The 22000-nt window shown below is 38.8% G+C and overlaps 1 protein-coding gene across 2 annotated transcripts in view; it reads left to right on the top strand.

Annotated features, from left to right (window-relative positions):
* Positions 1–22000, top strand: part of SLC24A4 (solute carrier family 24 member 4) — a 90057-nt gene that overhangs the window by 46439 nt on the left and 21618 nt on the right. The window contains exons 3-12 of one of the 2 annotated variants that reach the window (XM_085061523.1): positions 6138–6214; positions 7419–7493; positions 9355–9439; positions 10956–11059; positions 11800–11874; positions 12870–12895; positions 13609–13662; positions 14721–14806; positions 19478–19647; positions 21582–21726. In XM_085061523.1, coding sequence (XP_084917649.1) covers positions 6138–6214; positions 7419–7493; positions 9355–9439; positions 10956–11059; positions 11800–11874; positions 12870–12895; positions 13609–13662; positions 14721–14806; positions 19478–19647; positions 21582–21726 — 897 coding nt within the window. Of the gene's footprint in view, positions 1–6137; positions 6215–7418; positions 7494–9354; positions 9440–10955; positions 11060–11799; positions 11875–12869; positions 12896–13608; positions 13663–14720; positions 14864–19477; positions 19648–21581; positions 21727–22000 lie in introns of both variants that reach the window. The other variant, XM_085061522.1, reaches the window with a different exon arrangement.

Genomic DNA, 22000 nt, shown 5'->3' with positions numbered 1-22000 from the left:
TCTCTCCCTCAAGTGGAACAAGATGCTAAAGACCATAGAAGCCTTCAACTTTCAGGAAACAAAAATGAGAGAAAGGTGGAAGAGGAGAGGGAATGTCAAATGTATGAAGCTCAGAATGGGAAACCAGAGGCAAATTCCATGTAGGAGACACCATTTTTTTACTGGTAACTCATATCTGTGGTTAATTCACAGAACAGTCAAGTGGTAGTAAAATCTAAACCTGTTCACATTATTCCACAGTGTATATTCAGTCCTGAGAACCAGAATTATTCCCTGAGCTGGGAAATGACATGTTATATCCAAATAAGCTGCACCAGTGCTGGAGTATGCCAGTGCTTGAGCTGCTTTGCCAGCCTAGGCTCAGAGTAGTATAAACAGAGCTGAGGCAGGATGAGTCACTAGGTAAAAAATGGGAGAAAGTGAAAATTATTTTAGTATCCTGGTTTAGAAATCTGATGTGTAAAATAAAAGGGTTAGTGTCCATGGGTGGGGTTTTGAAAAACACACACATGCTTTGTGGAAAACCAGTGTCATAATAAGAGAAAATGCTAGAAGAGTTCATAAATTGTGTAACTGGTCTGAAGGCCAGAGAGAAAAAAAACAAAAACAATGTGATCCCAAACCATGGGAACCTTTTAGAGTTATATTGAACACATTAAAACCATTAACACAAAGGCTAGTACACATGAAAGCTCTGTGATGTGCTGATGCATCCTCATGTGCATCCTTGTGTCATCACCCGCTAGATCAGGACCTGAGATTTCAACATGCCCTTCAGTTTTTTTGGTTGACAGATAATTCTTCATGTGTTTTTATTCATTGTTTTACATTGAGTTAATGAGTGCAAATATTTTTCTTCTTTATGAAAGCTAAGAGAAAATCAGTGTAAGTCCAGAATTTAATAAGGTAATAATTTGACTTTTTATTGTAGCTCATTTAGTCTTGTCTAGATATTTTCAAAGCCTCATACTGATGGAAAGAGAGTTTTCAAGGCTATTTAATAAATATACCATCCTTTACAATCATACATCAAATGGCTTTAGTAGATGAGAGTCAAGTCAGTCATTTGCTTCATAAGCTGCCACTTTACCATTGCACATATAATCACATTTGGCAGTCTTCTTTGGGTTGAGCAATGCAAATTGAATTAGTATACCAGAGAGATAAAATTTGCTCATAATTCTACTGTTTATGAGGTGAGTGGTATGGAGGAGGATGCTCAGTGTGTCTCCTGACAGATGGTACTTTGCCTGCAAATAGAAAGCTTGATCTTCAGCATCACACAGTTTTGCATGGATGCACAAATGCCTCTCAAAGAGGTTGGGTGGTGTTTTAAATAATTTCATTGCACTTCATTTGGATGGCTTATTGTTGCCCAGGTAGAGTAATCCATGAGATGAATTTACTAAAGAGTTACCTCTACAGAAATGTCCTTGCAGATTTTTTCAAGTCAAATGTGTGTTTCTTTGAGTAACCTGTTCTTGATTTGCTGAGACTGCTGCCTAGTTTAGTATCCAGTAGAAGCTGAACTGAGCATTTGAGGGAAAATCCACAAGTCATCCTGCTATGGCAAACTGGAAACAGCTGTCTAATGGGAATGGGAGCTTAAAGCTTGGTAATTCTTTTTATTTTTCCAGAGGGTATCCAACATATCATAAGTGAATTATTCTTTATTTCTACTTTGGTCCTTGTAAGATTTATATGTTACCAGCTTTCATGTTTAAATGCACTTGCTGAGTGAACCATTTTTCCTCACTGACAATTTAGTTAAGGATATGTTAACTTGTGATTTTTACAAAGGGTTATATTAAAATTTGAGATTTATGTTGGGGTTTTTTGTTATTTAAGGCTTCCTGTAATTGTTTAAAAATATGCCTTTAATGTACTATGACACATTCATGATTTTCTAATGACTGTTCAAATTTATTATATCTAATTTGGGAAGTACTATTAAAAAGGAGGACTTTCCTATGACACATTATATATTTGAGTAAACTAGTTTCACTGTGATGGTAAGATCTTCAGGTTGACTTTGTTTCCATTAACACTGCATGACATAACTAAAGTCAATACTTTACTATGAGCAAAAGCAACCTGCTATTCTTTTCTCAAGTACACAATTACCATCACAATATTGACAGTGCACAGGTTGTGCAAGAGGATCAGATGAGTGTATTACATCATTCCCTGAGACTACCTGCATGTACTGAGGGTCACCACTGTCCTGACACTGTACCACTTCAGCACCTGAGCTAATAGGTGAAAGATGGCAGGGGACTGACGCTTTTGATAGCCGTGGTAAAGACAATATGGGAGAATGCTTTCAAAGTCACTAACCATGTTTCTGTAAAAATCTTCCCAGTGAAATTATTTTGAAGAGCAGTATGGGCTAAAGTCACAAGTGGTTTAAAAGCAGGAGTGGTTCTAAAATATACTTTCCCTATTCATTGGAAATCAGCTGATACCGGACCCCTGCATTCAGGGAGATTTTGTTGGAAGAAGTAATGATTTTTTGGCTTCCAATCAAATCTTGTAGCATATTAGTGCAGAATTATAAAAGAGTGCAATTTGCAGTACCATGAAGTTTGTTGCAAGTTCAACTCCTGTCGCACAAACTGTTCACATTTTGCTGCTGACACTAGGTAATGATGCATGCATTTGCTTAACAGGTACAAAGAAGCACACTTCTGCACACAGTGATGAGTTTGTTCACTGTCACTGAGGCACAACTACATGAGTATGAACATGCCACCAGGCCTGTGGAAGATGAGGATCTGGAATGTGAAAAGGGAATTGCACATAAGCAGAAATACACTTAAGTGCAGAGGTGCCTAAAGCTGTTTGCAGTGCTTAAACAAATGACACAAACTTGAAATATTCAAGCTGTCTTGTGAATATGGTTATTGAAGGGGGAAAAGTGGAAGTATGTGATTCCGTCTCCTGTCTATCCTTCATCACCTTACATCTCTGCTCTGGGCGAGTCTGATGATCTGCAATCCCTGAATGCCAGGGTAAAGGGGTAGGCATTGCAATCTGTAGCTGCAACATCCTGAAGGCAGAGAGGAGCAAGATGAAGGCATTAAAAGGGGCAGTGAGCTTTTGTGTACATCAAGTGCCTAACCCCCTTCCTTCAAAGGCAGAGCTAATTGCACATAGCCTTCAAAAATCTACAGATCCATTCTCCCTGTGAGGAAGAATGTAGAGAGTTGTAGCAGGCTTGAATGCTTAGCAGGTGTTAAGAGCTGGCATGCTTGTTGTGAGTAAATCAACCACTAATAAGGTGAAGAAATCACATGTCAAGGCAGGTTATAAAACCACAGATCCACGTGGTTGTTGAGATGGTTGTCAGGCTTAGGAGATTCTGAAACTTAACTTCATTGGCAGCCTGCCTGTCAGAGTCTGGGCAGGGCATGTGGGAGCAATGCTCTCACGGTACCCAGAACTAATCCGCTAACAGCCTAAGTCCGGGCAGGTGTCACCGGGCTGCCGGGGTTGCCCAGCTTCTGCCTGCCAGGTCTTTGCTCCAGAGCCATGCAGGCAGATTATGCTGTGCAGCTGCTCTTATAGTCTGTTCTGAGGCGTGCCTTGCATTCCTATAGCTTTTTAGCCACAGGCAGCTCAGCCAGAGCTTTTTATCAAAGGTGAATCATCCTTTCTGTCATGCCTTGATCAAGTACTTTTTTATGTCCATGACTCAGAGAAAAAGATGGTGGTGTCCCCCCCAAGTTGTTTGTAGCTGGATAAGCTGCTTTTGTTTTCCCACTCATTTAATGATTGAAGGAAGGGAACGAGCTACAGAATGATGGCAATTTCAATATAGACTTGGCTTTCTTGGTGCCCTCCCTTCCTCCTGAGATCTGTGCTAGATAAGATGAGCTGCAGGAGCCATGAGTTTGCAACAGTACCAGCAGGATAAATATTTCTGTATTTCTATCTGGTTTTAAGATGATGGGTGTATGTTCCCCTCCTTTTTTTGGCAAAGGTTAGCCCCATTAGATGTACTGCTCTTCATTTCATCTCCTTCTCCCATCTGTTCTGTCTCTTTTCAGTAGAAACCAAGGAGATGCAGCTCCCACTCAGGCAGCCAGATAACTCCATCTCCCATACATGAGGAAAATATCTCTGCATGAAGTAGAGCAGTGCCTTGCTGTGCACACACATCAGATTGTACCACGAGGGCAGACTGCTCTCTCAAACTCTGATAATGTCATAATTCCTTGTCAGTTTACACAGATGAGGGAATGCCACTGCCCCCTTCAGTTAAGTGTTGTTGATTTCCCAAGCCTGTGGTAGGAGCCAAGGGAATCCGAACAGCCTTTTCCTGGTAAACCAGGTTATCACAGCAGTAGGTAAGAAAAACAAATAGTTTAAAATACTTAAGCCACGATATAGCAAGTAAATAAAGAACAGCGCATGTAGATAAGGTATACAGAACTTACAGATGATGTAGTTAAACAAGACCTGTCATTATTTGGATAATAAACACAGCAAATGTTTATACTGTAAAACTCCAGAATGTACCTTGAAACTGACTGATAGGTGTCCCTATCATTAAGGAAGAAATCTTGCCTGCCAAGCTCAAGAGCTTTGTTTAATTTCTGTGACTTTTAAAGAAGATTTTGAATTGTCTATTTGTGAGAACAGCTGCACACCATGAGTTCTTTGTAGAGAGGAGCATTATCTTCAAGAAAAGCTGTCTTCATGCTAATTCATGTAATATTACCTCTGTGAGACAAGCAGGTATTTATTACTTGTGGTTATTTATTACTAATACTATTATCACCAGAATATACTATTATCATTATCTATAAAGAAAGGCAGTTTGCAGTGAAGCTGGTTTGCTTTTGTTTTCTGAGAGACCTAGGCTCATTTTTATTTTCTGGCTTTTATCTTTGATGTTATCTGAACTTCTGATTTCTTTTGTGGTATTAACTTCAGATAAGTAAAGCCGCCTTAGAAAGATTAGGAAAAGTGGTGATTTTTATTTATGCTTCTTAAAACTTCAGTTTATACTTAGTCATTTTTAACATTTTACTTTGAAATATTATACAGTTAGCTGAATGAGATTACCAGGTAAGTAATAGCTTTCCAAATTGCACATCCATTTTGTCAAGTTAGGGGACAGAGATATATTCCTTCTGCTACGTGGTGGCAGTGAGGGGATGATACTTCTGGCACAAACACCTGTTATGGGAGCTGCACACCTTTGCATCTGATGATGTGAAAAGATCTACCTCATGCAGGGTTCTGTTATCATTGCTAGAAACTCAAGCCACGGCTCTGCTCTTTGCTGTCCTGTGTGTATTCTTACAGCCACAGCTTGAATGGAGGAGACAGAGAAAAAAACAGGGGTTGCAGTAAGAAAAGTAGTATATGTGTCCTGAATACATCCACGTGGGCATGGTATTTTAGCCAGTGGTGTAAGAACAACCATATTGTGTAAGATGCCAGCGGCTGTAGATCTGTGTCTTTTCTCCCGCAGGGGAAATTTCCTTAATGCTTTTTTTTAGTTATGAATCACTTCAGTTAATATTAGTTTTTAATAGGCAGAATTTATTAAAAACCACATGCTTTGGGTGCTTACCATTTTTTTATTGAACGCTATTTCACGTGGTAGGGAATAAATTGTCTGAAAAATTTTGCTTTTGTCAGCTGATGTAACTAACAAGAAGTTCTTAAAGCTGATAGTATCTCAGTATTATTCCAGAGAGTATTCCAGTCTCATGGATGGAATGGTATTTCACTGTACTAAATTCTACTAGATTACTATATATGGCAGTGTATTACTACAAGGAGGGAACCTACTTGGCTGTTACATTCATATAAGTTTTTGTTGGCATTGCAACATATTTATAAAACATATAAAATAGATTAAAGCGTTGCATATTGCTGCATCTTGACCACTAGGTTGTGAATTATCCTGTACTGTGTTCCTGTAAGAGTAAGAATGTCAACTGTGATGACACAGTGTCTCAAAACTACAGAGCAGAAAAGAAATTCTGAAGTCACAACTTGTAATGCAATACATCAGAAGAGACACTTATGTTTGGTCATATGTTTCTACAGATGCATCCTTATTTTTTATTTTTCCATTTATACATGCTGTACATTTTTTTTAAAGTATATTTCTCTTTCAGCCATTAATGAGTTTCCTGAAGATATATTTACAAATAAAGAACGTCAACAGGGAGGAATTCTGCTTCATATCATTGCTGTAAGTTTTCCTCTACTGTGCTTCCTTTTTGTTTTCCTTTTATGTTACTTATTTTATTTTTTAATAAGATATTAATAATCATAGTGACCTTACTAAGTAGAATTCTGTATATATATCTACAAGTTTTTAATACTTCGAGTATTTCTAATATGTCTATATGAGTACAATTGCTTAAAAGGTAACATCTTAGGGACATACATTCATAGATATATATATATACATAGGTATAGTGGTGGACTTGATGATCTTAAGGGTCTTTTCCAAGCTAAATGATTCTATGATTTAAGAAAATTAAGATGCAAGTCTGAATTTGCAGTGCCTATTCTTTCATCCTCTTGGAGATAAAATCCTGGCAGAATGGAGCACATGACTACTGCTTGTATTTCATGTTGTCTAGACAGACTTTGGCATTCCTTCGTTGATGATACCAAGCATGATGTGGAAGATTCTTGAGTCTCTTTTTTTTTTTTGTGCCTCTATAAAATAGATGCAGTTATAATTAAAAACAAAGCAAAAAAATCAACCCTTAAAAAATACAGAAAATATCATGTGGAGTTTTATTTTTTATTCTGTTAAAAACAAAACAAGTGAGGCCTGCAGGCTCCAGTTTTTCATTCTTGCTCAGGGAAAGTAAAGTGAAAATGAGTTGTGATTGATGGACAACAGCAGGATTAGGTCCACTGCATGGGCACAGCATGTAAAGCTGCATAAGACAGTGGGAGGATCATGTGTATGCAGGGAACCTGGATCATTCCTAAGAGTTTTGGTGCAGTGATCCATGGCCAGAGACCACTTATTTCCAGGTGTAATTATTTACTGAATATTGGTAATCAACCTGGTTTTGCTTTTTATTTGATTACTTGGTCTGATAATTAGTTAAAAATACAGAGGATGACTATGTAACTTTGTGAGCTTTACCTGTTACTTTTTGTTATATTAAATCTGTTGTGGCATCCTGTTCTGTCAAAGTGTGGTATCTTTCATATTTTTTGGTATGACAAATATTCTTGTTCCAAATGAGATGTTACATTAAAAAATCTGGTTTTATGTCATAAATTTATCAACAGGGAGATTTTTGTTTGGAATGGAATAAAAATAGAACCTGTATATTTCTGCTAGTTTGAATAAAGGTAGCATTGCCTTTTTTCCTCTTTTCATGTATGGGAAAAATCTGAAGTATTCCCTGAATTTGTTTTCTTTACAGGCTCTTTATATGTTCTATGCTTTGGCCATAGTATGTGATGACTTCTTTGTTCCATCCTTAGAGAAAATTTGTGAGGTATGTTAAAGAACTTTATTACTCTTTTAGAAATTTATTTAGAGAATCAAACCTTTTGTGTCATTATTGCTTAGAGTTCATTCATGTTAACTTCTGGGCCTTCATCTTTTTCAAATGATTTGAGCTTCCATCAAAAAATGTACCAGTGGTCTGTGCACACTTGTCCTCTGGCCACACTCAAGCAGAAAAAGACAAAGATTTAATGAGATCAGCTGGCAAAACCCACTACCTGAAGCATGTGGCTAGGAGAGGTATGGGTTATGGATGAGTTGGGTTTACTATTGTAGTCCTTTTTTAAAAAGTAACTTGTGAAAAGATAATCATAGACAAATTAATGCGTTGGCTGTGCAAATCTTGTTGCACATCTACCACTGTATCAGCAAGGAGAAAGGAAGTGTGTGTGGTCCCAGCATAAAGTGGAGAAAAGGGAAAATGCATAGGAAAAGTACGTATATTGGATCTGGAATGAGAATACATATTTTATATGCAAAAAGAAAAAAAAGTAAATGTAATGCCTTTACATAATCTTTGAGAAGATTTTGCAAAATTACATGTAGGATTCTGAGTTGATTGTGGCAGGGTGGAATTGATACATGGCATGTAAGTGTTGTGTTAAGTATGACTTTGGTGAATAAAATGAATACATAATACAAATGTAGATTTTAACTTCTTTTTAAAGTCAAAATGAAAATCTCATCCCTTTTGCTTTTAAACAAAAATAAGAGGGACCATTTTATGAAAAACTCCTGGGATTTTTTTGTAGCTAGTTAAAAAGTCTGTTTTCCTATGGCTAAATGTACCAAATACCTGTTAATGTTACTCAGAGTTATAAACTTACACTTATCAGTGAAAGAAGAAATAGAAAAATAAGGGAGGTGATCAGCAGTAGTAAAATACTCAGTTGGGATCTTTTCTTTCCCTTTCCAGATGTTCTGTATTCAACATGCTCCTTAGACACCATTTTTAAGTTACACCAGTTGGTTGTACCAATTACTGGTCACTGATCCCTCAGAAAATCTTTACCTCTTGTCTCATGTTTTGCTAAACATTTAAACAGATAAGAGTTCAGATAGCACACTTAAGTTTGAGTTCCTGCAGCAGTGTGACTGGTAATAGATCGTATTTTTGTTTATGTTTTGTCAAGATGTGTAGGATGCCATTGTCATCAGCTTAAGATGTTTTCAGGCAAACTGCTTGAAAAATGCAGGATTTTTTTACTTCTCCTATTGTCACTAGTTACTTTTCTGTTCTTGAACGAAAAATAGTATACTAAAGATGAGCTTAGAGACTCTCAGAAAGGAAAAAGCTCCTCTATAAAACTGTGATCATAGTTCAAGGGAAAGATCTTCAGACCACTAAATTGATGCAGCCCACTTGAGGACCTGCACATGTTTATGCTGTTCTGAGAACTCCAGGTTATCTATATCCTGTTAGAGCTTAAGAGACACTGTCATAAAAATAGATCTCTCTGCCATACCCAGGCCTCGCTGTGTCTAATTGGACTAATTTGATCTGTGTCAGCGGACTCACTTTTGATTAACACAGTTGAAAAGTGAAGCCAGAATCAAACCTGCTATTTGTAGGATTTGTTCACAAAGGTTTTATTTTTCTTTTAGGGATTTTTATTTTCAAATTTTAGAAGCCCTAAGAGCTGGGGAATTGAATGATTGTGTTTAGAGTTCCTTAAGTAAATTAATGAAAACCATGTGAGATGTTTACAATCTTTTTGAATCTGCAGAGATACTTCTCTTTAATCAGCTCCATGTAAGCCGCAATTGACTATTCATTTACATACATAATTATAGAACTCCACAATGTAAATACAGTAGCAGTGCTGAAATTACCAATTGTTTTCTTCTAGAAACTACATTTGAGTGAAGATGTTGCTGGAGCCACATTCATGGCAGCAGGGAGCTCCACCCCAGAACTGTTTGCATCTGTCATAGGTATGGAGCCTACACACAAGCTTTTTTGAGATCTGCTGTTATGAAATCAGCAGCAGATCAAGCACAGGTACCCATTCTTCTGTCAATTTATAATCAGCAATTGCAGCTGTCAGCTAGTCTGGGTTTCATGGTGTAATTAACTGCTCAAAATATCTCATGAAACTGTGAGTCTCCTCTCAAAACACAGAGAGGAATGTCTGATTCTGAACACAGGACGTAAAAGAAGAGATTTATTGAAGTCCCCTGAGAAGTAATTTGATATATTTGGAAGTAGATTGAGAGCAGCCCTGAGGAGAAAGACTTGGGGGTGTTGGATGATGAGAAGCTCATCATGATCTGTCAGTGTGCATCCAGAGTGCACTTGCAGCCCAGAAAACCAACTGTATCCTGGGCTGCACCAAAAGCAGTGTGGCCAGCAGGTCGAGGGAGGTGATTGTGCCCCTTGACTCCACTCTCATGAGACCCCACCTAGAGAGGAAGAGACCTTTGAAGGACATCTAGTTCAGCTGCCCTGCAGTGAGCAGGGACATTTCCAACCACATCAGGTTGCTCACTGCTCCATCCAGCCTAACCCTGAATGTTTCCAGTGGTGGGGCCATCTTTGTGCCAGGGTCTCACCACTCTTACTTTAAAAAATTTAATCCTTTTATCTGAATCTACCCTCTTTTGGTTTAAAACCATTACCCTTTGTCCTAGGGGTCCTGAAAAGTTTCTCCCTGTCATTCCTGTAAGATCCCTTTAAGTATTGAAAGGCTGTAACAAGGTCTCCCCAGAGTCTTCTCTTCTCCAGGCTGAACAAACACAACTCCCTCAGCTTTTCCTCATAGGCATCACTCCCACTGTTCTGTCCTCAGCTGTCCCTTCTGAACAGCTTGTAGCCATTGATAGCAGCACTCAAGTTGTAGGATTTGTCCAACCAAGTTTTAGTAATGGCAGCTGGGTTGTAGCTTTCTAGCAGCATGATGGCTTAAATTTGATAAATCTTTAGTAAAGCCTTTGTAGGCTTTATCCTGACAGGCATTTTTATAAACATTAGGGAAATACTGTCTAAAGGAATGCACCATAACCTCACATCCAACTTCTTGAAAAGCAGTGAGTGTAAGTCTTTCAGGCTCCCTTTTGCAATCAGGTAACTTTAGCTAGAGTTACCTGGTTGCTCACCTTGGAGAAAGACTTCTGTGCTTTAAATAAATCCCATGCTTCTAATGTGACTGCAGATGTTTGCATTTGAATGGATTATTGCACCACTAACAACCTGTGGAACAGAGAACTTACTGTTGAGCTAACTACTTAAGAAATCATGTACTAAAAGTGTATATGTAGAGGTTTTAAGCCAAAGCTGGCGAGCTGCTAGCTAGACTAAAAGCACAAATGATTACACAGAGAAGCAAGCCTTGATTATGAAACATGTTTTGGTTAATCTTTGAAACAGTCTTTACTTTTCAGGTAGTACATGTTCTGAGTGACCTAAAATTAAACGGCAGAGGTAATTATGTATGTTTTGCTCCCTCTGCAGGTGTATTTATCACTCATGGAGATGTAGGAGTTGGGACCATTGTTGGTTCAGCAGTTTTCAACATCCTCTGCATTGTTGGTGTCTGTGGACTGTTTGCAGGACAGGTGAGTAAGATACTTGTCTTTATATAGTTCAATTGCTTGCAATTTAGGGGTTTCCATGGGCAAGTATTAAAAAAAAACCCAAACTGACAAAATCACAGGAAAAAATGGCATTGTGAAAAACATCAAACACTGGAACGAATTTACAAATGCTTTACAAATAGGAAATGTTTCCAAAAAGTTCAACTGTAGTTTCAGCACTCTGAAAATGAAGCATAGAGAGGAAACTGGTTCTTCTTCATGCAATACTGTGTTTGAAGTCAACTGATCAGTGGCATCTGCTGATCCTTCCTGGTACTGATGATGATCAAAGAATCTGGGACACAAGCATGAAATCTGCTCCATTCACTCAATAGATGGTTTTACTGTTTATCATATTTTTTCAGGTAGTAAGTCCAATATATCCACAAATACATGGAATGAGGAGCAATTGATTTGCTGCAGTACAATGAATTGTATTTTAAAATTGAAATTATGACCAAATCAAGTATCATTAGTAAGAAATGTATTTCATTAATGGAAGTTTCTATATGATTTTTATTACTGATGCTTATTATAGATCCATTGTCTAACAGACTGAGAGGTCTTCATGGTAGCATAAAACTGCATTTGGTTTCAGAATTGTTCCTAATAATAATAATTACTCTGCTCACACACCTAATTTATTTTAAGATAGGGGCCTGTTTGTTTGTTGGTCTTTGAAATCCCATATTTTTGTTGGCTGAAGCTGTGGTATTTTTCAGGTGGTTTGTCTCACCCAGTGGGCTGTGTTCCGGGATTCTGTATACTACACAATATCTGTGATCATTCTTATTGTTGTAAGTAGTTCTCTTATCAGTTATTGTGTTTCATTGCTTGAATTTTTGGAGGACCAGCTGCTAACTATTGATACACACTGGCAAATAATTATTTTCCTAGCTAGTTTTAGTGGCAGCTGGAAATGGGGGCTCAGGTCCACAATATGGTATACATGTGAACATTTCACACAACCCCAAGGAATATGTGCCCATCATGTCCATCAGTATCCATTCATTTTATACCTAGGGTTGGTAAAGTTCTGCAGGCTAGCAGGCTACTCTTATGCAGTGTAGAGAGCACTCTCCTCTGTCCTAGGAGAGTGCTTGTGGAGGTGAAAAGTTTTGAGCTACATTTTTATTTTAAATACGGAAGGTGTCTGTTTCTTGCTTCTATGCAGTAATTTAATTTCAGATTCTGGGTAAGTTTTTCCATGTAGAGCACAGATGAGGTACCACTTTGTTCATCTAGAGCAGTGTAATAGTTCCTGAATGTACACATTTAATGGGTCTGGTGGCAAGGCAGGGAAGAATCCACTTTGTATTTTGTAAAACAGGTGGATCACTAGCTGTGTATTCAGTAACAGTAGTTACATTGGGTAGAGTTAAATGTGTATAACCACTTGGCCCAAGAGGAGAAGTAAAGTGGCTGCCTGTTCTGCTAAAACTAGTCTAGCTGTTAAAAGGACTCAAGACTTTTTTTGAGTAAGTGAGTTTGCTGTCATTTGCACAGCACAGCATGGGGGTACATGTGTGCATATTTGACTGTCTTTCACATGCTTGCACTGTTTCACTAAATAGTTCTTCCAATAGCCACTGACATGGATCCAAGCCTTGTTCACAAGGTTTGTGTTTCGTGAGGAGCATAATCTATACACTGGAACTTCTGGTTGGAAAGGGTCAAAACTTGGTTAGGTCTGTCTAGATATGGTTGATATTTGCTAAAGAAATTTGACTGGTTTTCAAGATAGATCAGAGAAATGGTCAATTTATGTGTTTCCTTTTCTTCCTTCTTCTAGTTCATATATGATGAGAAAATAGAATGGTAAGTTGTATAAATTATTTCCATGCAGTCCTGCATTTGCCATGAGGTCCACCAGTAAATAGAGTTGTAGTGTAAATGACTTTCATTCTCTACACTGAGAGTATGAGCTGGATTGATCACTTAGAAAATCCTGTGTATTTTCTTTGGGTTTAGTTTTTATGATGGTCAGGGAAAATGAAAAGAAAATGTAAGAACCTGGAAACATTAAGGAACTTGTAAGGAATGGAGGCTGTATGTAAGGCCTGAAGATTCCCATGTGCAGAGAGGGTAACCAAAATTCTTGTGCTCTGATTCTGATTGTTAACATTTATGGGGGTGCCAGGTGTTCCAAAGAACATTCCAATGTGAATCCTAGTGGAAGATCATAAGCATCTTCTAACGGTGCTCTCAGAGTGTCTGGTCTGTGCTTCAGTGGTTCAGCACTGAAGTGACAAAAAGCCTTGGTGTTACAATCCTCAGAGAGTAGCTGTGGTTTCAGTCTGCTTAGCACATTTCTGAAATATATGCATTGCATTTTATTTGCATGTTTATTGAAACTTGGGAGTCTGCTTCCCCCCTCATTCTGCTGAGACACCATCTAATTTTAATGTGATGTGAATTCTGTGTGCGCAAATGTGACTTGTACCAGATGTTTAAGGCACACTCCTACATAAAACTTGTAAAGCATACAGCTGTTTGAATGGCCTTCTAACACTTCTTTCTATCTTTTTGAGGTGGGAAAGCCTTGTACTCATCATTATGTATTTTTTCTACATACTTATCATGAAGTAAGTACTTCTGCTTGCTATGCCCTTTAGGTGTTAACCGACCATCATTCTTTTGGTCTTGTTTTGTCCTTGGCTTTCCTGCCTGAGGACAATACAGCCAGTCATGTTTCTGTGTAAGATCTAGGTTTTGTGCTTAACCAGTTTAACTCTAGATTTGTGCTCAGTCAGCAGCAAATACTTTCATGCATCCTTTTCATAGTGCACGGAGGAAGAGTAGCTTTCAGAAAAAGTTGAGAAAAATGTCGTTTATACAAAGGTATATAAAGAGCCTGTGGGCTGCTCTGGATTGTAAGCACACACCATGTCAGCTCTTACACATATTTTGTACTTCCTGGAGAAAAAAGTCAAGGAACATTAGACAGAGTGCTAAGCATGTATTTATCTTCAGACCATCTCATACCAGGCTGTATACTGACATCTTCTTCTGTTGTGTCACTGCCTCTGACAGGAGAGTCAGAGGTCTGACTGTTACTGCAATTGTCTGTGAGTCCACCCTTCTATTGCAAGTTGCTTAGACTTCTATCCCTTGGTGCCTTCCCCTCACAAATCACCCCAATGGAACTCCCTTTTCTCCTACATCAAGTCTTAGCAGAGCTCATTGACTGCCCTCTTAGATCCGCCCCTAGTGCTAAAATAGATGTATGCTGTCTTTAGAAGGGTATGGTCAGCAATCCCAGAAATGCTCAAGAACCCCCCACAGGGAACACAGTACTGAGAGAAACGGTGAGGTGAATTGCAAGCTGATGCAGGAGGAAAGAAGCTGCTGTATAGTGAATGTCCTGGCTCCAAAATCCACAGCTCCAGCATTTTGCCTTCACAAAATCTGCTCTAGTGCCTTTTTGCAGTTTGCTGTATGTCATGAGAGATAGGTGCAGTCCTTGCTTTTCTATCAGCTTGCCACTGAGATGGACAGTCCTTTCTCTCCATTTCCTATTAGTGGTCAGAGAACATGCATCTAGGCTTTACTGCTTGCCTGCATAAGTTGTTCTCAGAGGCTTAAAAGTTTGCCAAGAAAATGCAAAAATCCAACCTTTTCAGACCTTTCTTTGCACTTTCAGGTACAATGTGAGGATGCAAAATTTCTTCACCCTTAAAAGCAAGAATGTTGGAAATGGTGACACGGTCAACAATGAACTGGAAGATGGTAATAAATGTTATGCCTCTAGTTGTGATGACCCATCCATTCCATTGCTATGGAAAGGTAAGGCTGAGCAGACAGGACTTGGAAAAGGAGTAGTTCACATTATATCCTTTTTATTTCTTTATTGCAGATCAAAACAGTGTCACTGTTCAATCGTAAGCAGGGTTAACGTGATAATTCAGCAGTCAGACTGCCACATTATAAAAAAGCTTTTTCTTTTTTAAATATTCTAAAAACAAGCTGCTTTGCACATTGGCAATTTTGCTCCCTTTTTATCTCCTGTTCAGTGATGAGCTACAACATTGTGAAAGAAATAATTTTTTTTTTACCAGGTAAAAGGAAACTTTCACTTCAAAAATTAGTTTGGAATGAGAAGCTGAGATGTGGATGTTGAAGGAAAGGACATGGACAGATCAGTGGGCAAGAGGGGTTATGTGTTGAGTTCAGATCTTCACGAAAATCTGTCTAAATAGTCTTTATACATTGCCAGGCACATACAATTGAAAAATGCAGGTTCTTTGCTGTTTGTGTCTGTGTCAAAAAGGGAAGATGATAATCCAGTTTCTGGTTCTGAAAGAAAGCAAAAATACCTGGGTATTTTTGGCTTTTTTTCTAAGCCTGTTTTTATCTTTGTCTTATCCCTCTTCTCTTCCATTTTCTCTTTTCTCCGTAAAGCAAAATCATTACTACTTTCAAAGCACAAACCGTGTGATTTAGTGAGCACTTGGATTGCTCTTAATAAGTGAGGTCTCCTCACTTTGTTCTTTGCAAACATCTCCCTTTCTAGGAGGCTGAGCTCATCAGCAATGTCAATAGCTTTGGAAAGATCCTCATATAATAACAAATAATGCCAAACAGGAATTTAGAGCAGTCTCAAAGAATCCCACTCTTTTCTGCTTTTAATGTTTAGGCTGGGATTTCTTTAAGGTAGATCTAGGTAACTGCAGGTTTGTGCAATGACAGCACACTGCTACTCTGGTCCTGGATATTGTTTAGACAATACTAATTTAAAATTATTTCTCAAAGGACATTGTAGCATAATTAAATGAAGGTGACTTTGAAATACTTCTGTCTCATTTTATAATGAACTTTTGTGATCACTGACTATGATATAGTGAGGTCTGTCACTTGAGCATGGATGTGTGTCTGTGCAAGGTTCCATATATGCCTCCTGTATTCAAGTGGAGACATGAGGTAATCCAATTAAACACCCCAGATATTAGTGATTTTTATTTTTGAAGCATTTGTTGGGTTCTGATGTCATCTCCCAGCAGGCTCTTCTCTCTAGCCCTTGTGGTCAAGGGATGATAGCACAGAGTGCTTGCCTGTCCACCTATTTTTCCTTTCCAAGGAAATGTGTCGAATTTTGAATGCTTGTGAAGAACATGAAAAAAAGAAGGAAGAAAGCTCCACTAGCAACTGTCCACAGCAGATTTATTTTCTGATTTTCCCTCAGAGATGCAGTGACATTGCAGTTTCAGTCAGATTCCCTTTGCCTTCTCCAGCACCCATTACACAAATGCATGCTGCACTAGAGGGACCATTGTTGAAAGAGCAAGAGTGTAGATACTGTCACAGGCAAAGATGCCCGGGATGAGAAAGTGCAGGAAGAAGAAATTAAGGATTTGGAATGAGCAGTGGGAAGGGAGGATGGCAGTGTTAGCCTAGCTGCTTTATGTGTCAAGATGCTGTCCTAGAAAACTGTCACATGGCTGCCTCTTGCTTCTCCCTCCTGTTCTCTCAAAATATGCCATGACCTATCAGTGACTCCCTCTGAGCTGACACTTGCTGGCTTCACAAGCTGAGCTTCAGCTTCCCCAGCAGCAGCTTTCAGAAAGGAGCACTGCTAGTGGCAAGGAGAGAACTACAGCTGGCCTCTGCTTTGCCTTCAACCACTGGTTAGCAGCTTTCAGGATCCACCAAAAAACCTCCCTTGGCTTCCCCAAGGTGTTGGTCTGACCTTAATCTGGTTTTCCGCAGGAAGAAAGCCTGATTACCTCCCATAAAGGAACAGTTGCTTTGGGTGAGGAACTTTGTTTCTACCAAGGATAGTCTGTTACCCAGGGTGCAGGTAAAAGGTGGGTTCACGCAGTGTAAAGCTCTTTTATGCTTGTAAGTTTTAGTACTTTCAAGAGCTTCCTGTGATATAGTATAAAACCTTTCATCACTCAAGTTTCAGAAGGAAAAAGGAGGGCTTTTCACCATAAGAAAAATTCCATTTCATTTACAAAGGTAAAGATGTATTTTGTGAATACTGCTCCAGTTTTCAAAGTTCAAATGCGTATTGCCCTTGACTTTTATTATGGTGACCCAAATTTCCACCAGGTGGCATGGTTCGACCCCTGTGTGAAACCAGAAATTTGTACAAAAGTGGTTTCTGAGGGCCTGATCAGAGCTAAAGTCATCAAGAAGCTTTCTGTTGATTTTCACAGGGTTGTTGGTGATGAGCCTTTGGTGGTGGGCAGTAAGTTTGTTGGAAAGAAAAGCTGTTCTCAGTAAAATTTTTTAAAGGATTATTGCAAAGGAGAAGTGCAATAATTTTCTCCATATCATATTTCTTAAAACAGCTCTTAGGAGGAGTCCATACTATATGGGGCTAAAGTGTGTATATTTACAGGCATAGGGAGTCAGACTGAAAATAATGAAAATAATAAGAGCAATGTGCTGCAGTAAGTCAAAATAGCTGCATATGCTTACATACATATGTATCATGAGGTATTCTACATCAGTGCTGTGTTTTAAATCATGGTACTTTTATCAAAGCTGAATGCTTGCTCATTTCTTCATGGAGCTCTAAGAAACAGTTCCAGAGTAGCTTCAGTGCCTCCATGTTTTTCATGACACTGTAAGATGAAGCATTTTGGACAATTCTCTGAAGAAAGTCACTTGGGAAAAGGTAATCTGATGAGACTGTTAATATCTGGTCTTTTTGCCTTACCACCATTGCTGTCAAACATTTCTTTTTCTTTAACTAAAGCAAATGCTGAGTCCTATTCCGTGAGGACTGATTCCTCACGAATCTTGTCTGGAAGGAAACTTGTCTGGCTGTATATTCCCTCACAGAAAAGCTTCTGCACTCCAGGAGTCATTGGAATGGATGTGCTCCATATTTGTGTCATCAGCCATGGTGCTCATCGAGGTTAATTTGATTTAGATGTTGGGATGGAGTAGGATAATTGCTCCTTTACATTTAGCAAATGTAAAATTACTTCTAGTTCTGTTCTGTATTAGAGATGCTAAGCTGCAAGCAAGACTGCAGAGTGGATTCTTTGAGTAGGGCACATCTTTTCATGAAACCAGAGATCTTTTATTTATGACACTTCAGGTGACCCTGGTGTACTCACTGAACACATTTTACTGAAACAAGGCAAGACACTCAAATGCTGAAGGGTAAAATTTGCAGATGTTTGTTGGTGATTTACAGGCTTGCTAGGTTTTTCTTGTTGAATTGCTAGGAGGATATATTTCTTCAATTGCAAATATGTTAGAAGATGCTTGAGACAGCAAAGCCTTTATTGCATGGTGTGTTTCAGATGCATGCATGAATCCAGTCTTCTTCCTGAAAAACAAAAATATTTCAACATTGTAACAATGCAAAAGAGTTACAATATAGGCTTCTGTGTGTTCAGAACAGGTCCATTTTAATTCCATTGTTTCAGTTGAATGTTTTCTTAGACTTCCTTTGCTTCCTGACTGGAACCATGCACTAATTATCTTTCACTTCTGCCTCCTAAATTCTCCTCCTCTTCTTAATGTAAGTAACAACACAAAAGGGGAGGGAGAGGGGAAGGCCAAGCTAAGCAAAGCAGAATACAAGCAGCAAAGATTTTTTTTCTGTACATATTGTTATATATAATAATTAATATTTATTACAGTTGTGCATATTTCCTGCCCTGCTTTCTAACACCACATGGGTATGTCTCCTGTCTGCTGAGCCTTGCTCTGCTTGCTGTGTGTAGTCTGTAGCATTTGTGGATAATATTGGTTTGTTGGTGAGCTCCTGAAGTCCTTGCCTGTACTTGTGTTGATTCCCAATAAAATTTCATCTCTACATGTTCTTAACATGGTAGAACTTCATTAACTTTTTAATCTTAACCTTGGTATAGGCTCCTTTATATTCACAAAGGCTTACTTACAGCATAGATTTGTTCTTGACAATTGTTGTTCATCATTTCAAATCTTTGCATGTGAGAGATACTGGTAATATTCTGTGAAGGTAAAGTGAAGATTTCCAGAAGTGAGCACAACATTAGAGCCTTCTGGATGTGCAGCACCTTGATCCAGTGGAATAGCTTTAGGGGTTTCAGGAGTGCTGCCTACACTGCCACTGTGCAAATGCTTTTAGAGAAAGGGTACAAAACACCAGTGGGACATAAGCAAAGAAAACTGGTACTACAGCATGAACAGCTGGGTAAAAACTGCTCCCACTCACCTGACAGTGCCTTGGTGGCTACCTTAGTAGAGTGATATCCCTTTCCAGCATGTGATCTAAACAAAGCGCACAACTGATGACGAGATTGACCAGGCTGTAGAAATACTAAAGAAAAGTAACTCATAAATTCAAGCATTCAGATGAATATTACCCCAGCCTGAGCCCAAAAAGACCTGACTCTGGATGATGGGACATGTGGTAAGATCAACTTCACTGCTAACTATGTCCATTGTGATCATTAGTGAAAGGGATACAGCAGTATGGCAAAAACAATGTTGTGATGGTGGATGAGATCATCTGCTCCAGTCCTCCCAAATACCGCTTCTCTGACGCTGGATTACGGATTATGATTACAAATAAATTTGGGCCACGTACCAGAATGCGGATGGCAAGCCGACTCATCATTAATGAGGTATGTTCATTAGGAAAACAGTAAGGACCATGAGGCCAAGGAGCTGTGCTCATAGTGATTCTGGAATTCAGATTCACCTATGTTCCTATGGATGGGATAGAACTATGTCTTTCTCTAGCAGCTAAGTGAGAGCAGATTTGAAGGTTTATTCCCAGGTGATGATGCTGCCTGTTTTAATGGGAGGGCAGTCAAAAAGGAGGGACTACCTTGCCTCCCTGACAGAAGATGTTTATTTTAGTGTGTGCGTATGCATATGTGCACATTTAGATTTTATTTGCAGCAGAAGAATTGGTTTGGATTATTACAAAAGTGGTCAGGTTAAAAAAGGATGGTGAACAGGGCAACCAAAATTCTTAAGAACTGCTCTTAATTATCAATACTTCAGGAACACTTCAGAGATTTACCTACCTCTTTAGTATTCACTGTAGTCACCAGCCCAAAATAAAAATGGACCAGAATATTTTCATGAGGGGAATTTTCCCTGGACAGTTTCAGTTATCTCTTACTTGATACATTGTCATGACTGTATATTGCTTTTTCCATCCCCTGCAGCTGAAGTGGCAGTACTTGGCAAGTGAGGCTGTTCTGAACTTGTGTGAAGTACTAAGGGTGAAATCTTTGGCCTACCAACCTTGGGTTCTGTGAAGACAGGATTTTATAATTTGCTCTCACAATATCAAATATGAGAAGTATTTACCCTGACAAGTAAATAGATTTCAACATAACACAGTTCATGTGTTTAGCCAGCCTTTTGAATACCACAGTAAAAGAAAGTACCATTAAGATATTTGTAACAAAAGTCGAATGTAACAGCAAAATAATGGAAGGTGTTATGGTTAAGAATGGAAGATCAGACAGGGCACATGGCAACAGTTGACTCTGTAATCTTTGAAGTAAATTCATTGATCAGATAAAAATACTTCATGGCTGCCTGGATAGAAAGCTGATAGTTGCTTTTTCAACATCTGCAAAAAACATTCTCTAAACTTGAGCATTTTGGATCTATGGTCTTACGTATTCTCGCGTATAGATTCACAAGTTTTGTGGAGTATTCAGATAGGATTTTTCTCTATTTTTCACTGTAGTATGTTAATGCTGCTTTCAGAAATTTTTTTGCATGTTGTGCAGTTACTTTATTTTTCAAGGCATTTCAGAGCACTTCTTAGGAATTTGCAAGTTTGTCATGAAAAGAGAACACTTATCAACCCTCTACTACCTCATCTTATGAACTAAAAATATTTTTTTCTATAAAAGTAAGAACTTACTGTTACACCTATCATTCTCCAGTGCATTAATGGGTATATATACTGATGTTTAAAACCTATCCCTGTAATTGTTGCACTGGGTATTGGAACTGCAGCAATTCTTATACATGTCTGTAGGACCAATGATGAGCTTCATGTACTGGGACAAGGGCAACAGGGATTAGTCTTGCTTTTGAGATTAAAAATAGGAAGTTTACGTTTACCTCAATGAATGGAGATGAGAAGGAAGGAGAAGAGTTGGATCTGAGGAGTGTTCCTGGATACTGAATGACTACAGTCATTCATAGGCCAACTCTAATTGTGCAGAGATATCTTGAGTGTTACCACTTGATTATGGTGCTATTGCTGGTTTGACTGGGAGCTGTTGAGTGAGAAGTGCTTTGGAATAACCACATTGATTAAAACATGGTGTGGAAGAGCAAATACTACAACATTCTCCATCATGGCTTGAAAGACTCTTGCCAGTAATTTTGAAGTGGATGGTTAACCTGGTGAAGCCTGATGCCTGATGAAGACAGGTAGGCCACTGACAGGTTTGTTGTTGAGTGAAAGGAAGGCTTTGAGGAGAAACTTCATGGCATGTGTGACTGGGGCTGGACAGAGAGCAAAACTCAGGTTTCACCAAGTAAATATGTTCTGTACAATGACAGTTTTGTTTTGACACTGCAGCGTCAGCGGTTAATCCAGTCTGCCAACGGCTCAAGCAAAGTACTTCAGAACAGGAGACAAGAGAATATTGAAAATGGAAACATCCCTGTGGGGAACCAAGAGGAGGAAAACGATCAGGACAGTCTAACTCCATTTTCAGTGCCAGGTAAGGTTTACTTTCTAGGTGTTTATAGTACTGAAAGAGAAAATAATTTAAATGCCAAACAGTGGGTTGTAAGAAAGACAACAGATGCGGGGAGAGAGGAGGAAAGGGATTGGTTTGACTGTCTGAAGGATGAATTTGCTGACAGGAAAACTGGGTTGGAGGCTGGATGGCTAAAAGCAGATCTTAGGAAAGTGTTTTCCAGTCATCGTGGACAACCGTGGTAGAAGTGCTGGTTTGCCAGAGGTGAAAGGAAAGTTGATATTAAAACCCATGT

This window comes from Lichenostomus cassidix, chromosome 5, assembly GCF_008360975.1.
Source record: "Lichenostomus cassidix isolate B80296 chromosome 5, HeHo_3.0, whole genome shotgun sequence".
Classification (NCBI taxonomy): domain Eukaryota; kingdom Metazoa; phylum Chordata; class Aves; order Passeriformes; family Meliphagidae; genus Lichenostomus; species Lichenostomus cassidix.
This window is presented reverse-complemented; position numbering and strand designations above follow the sequence as displayed.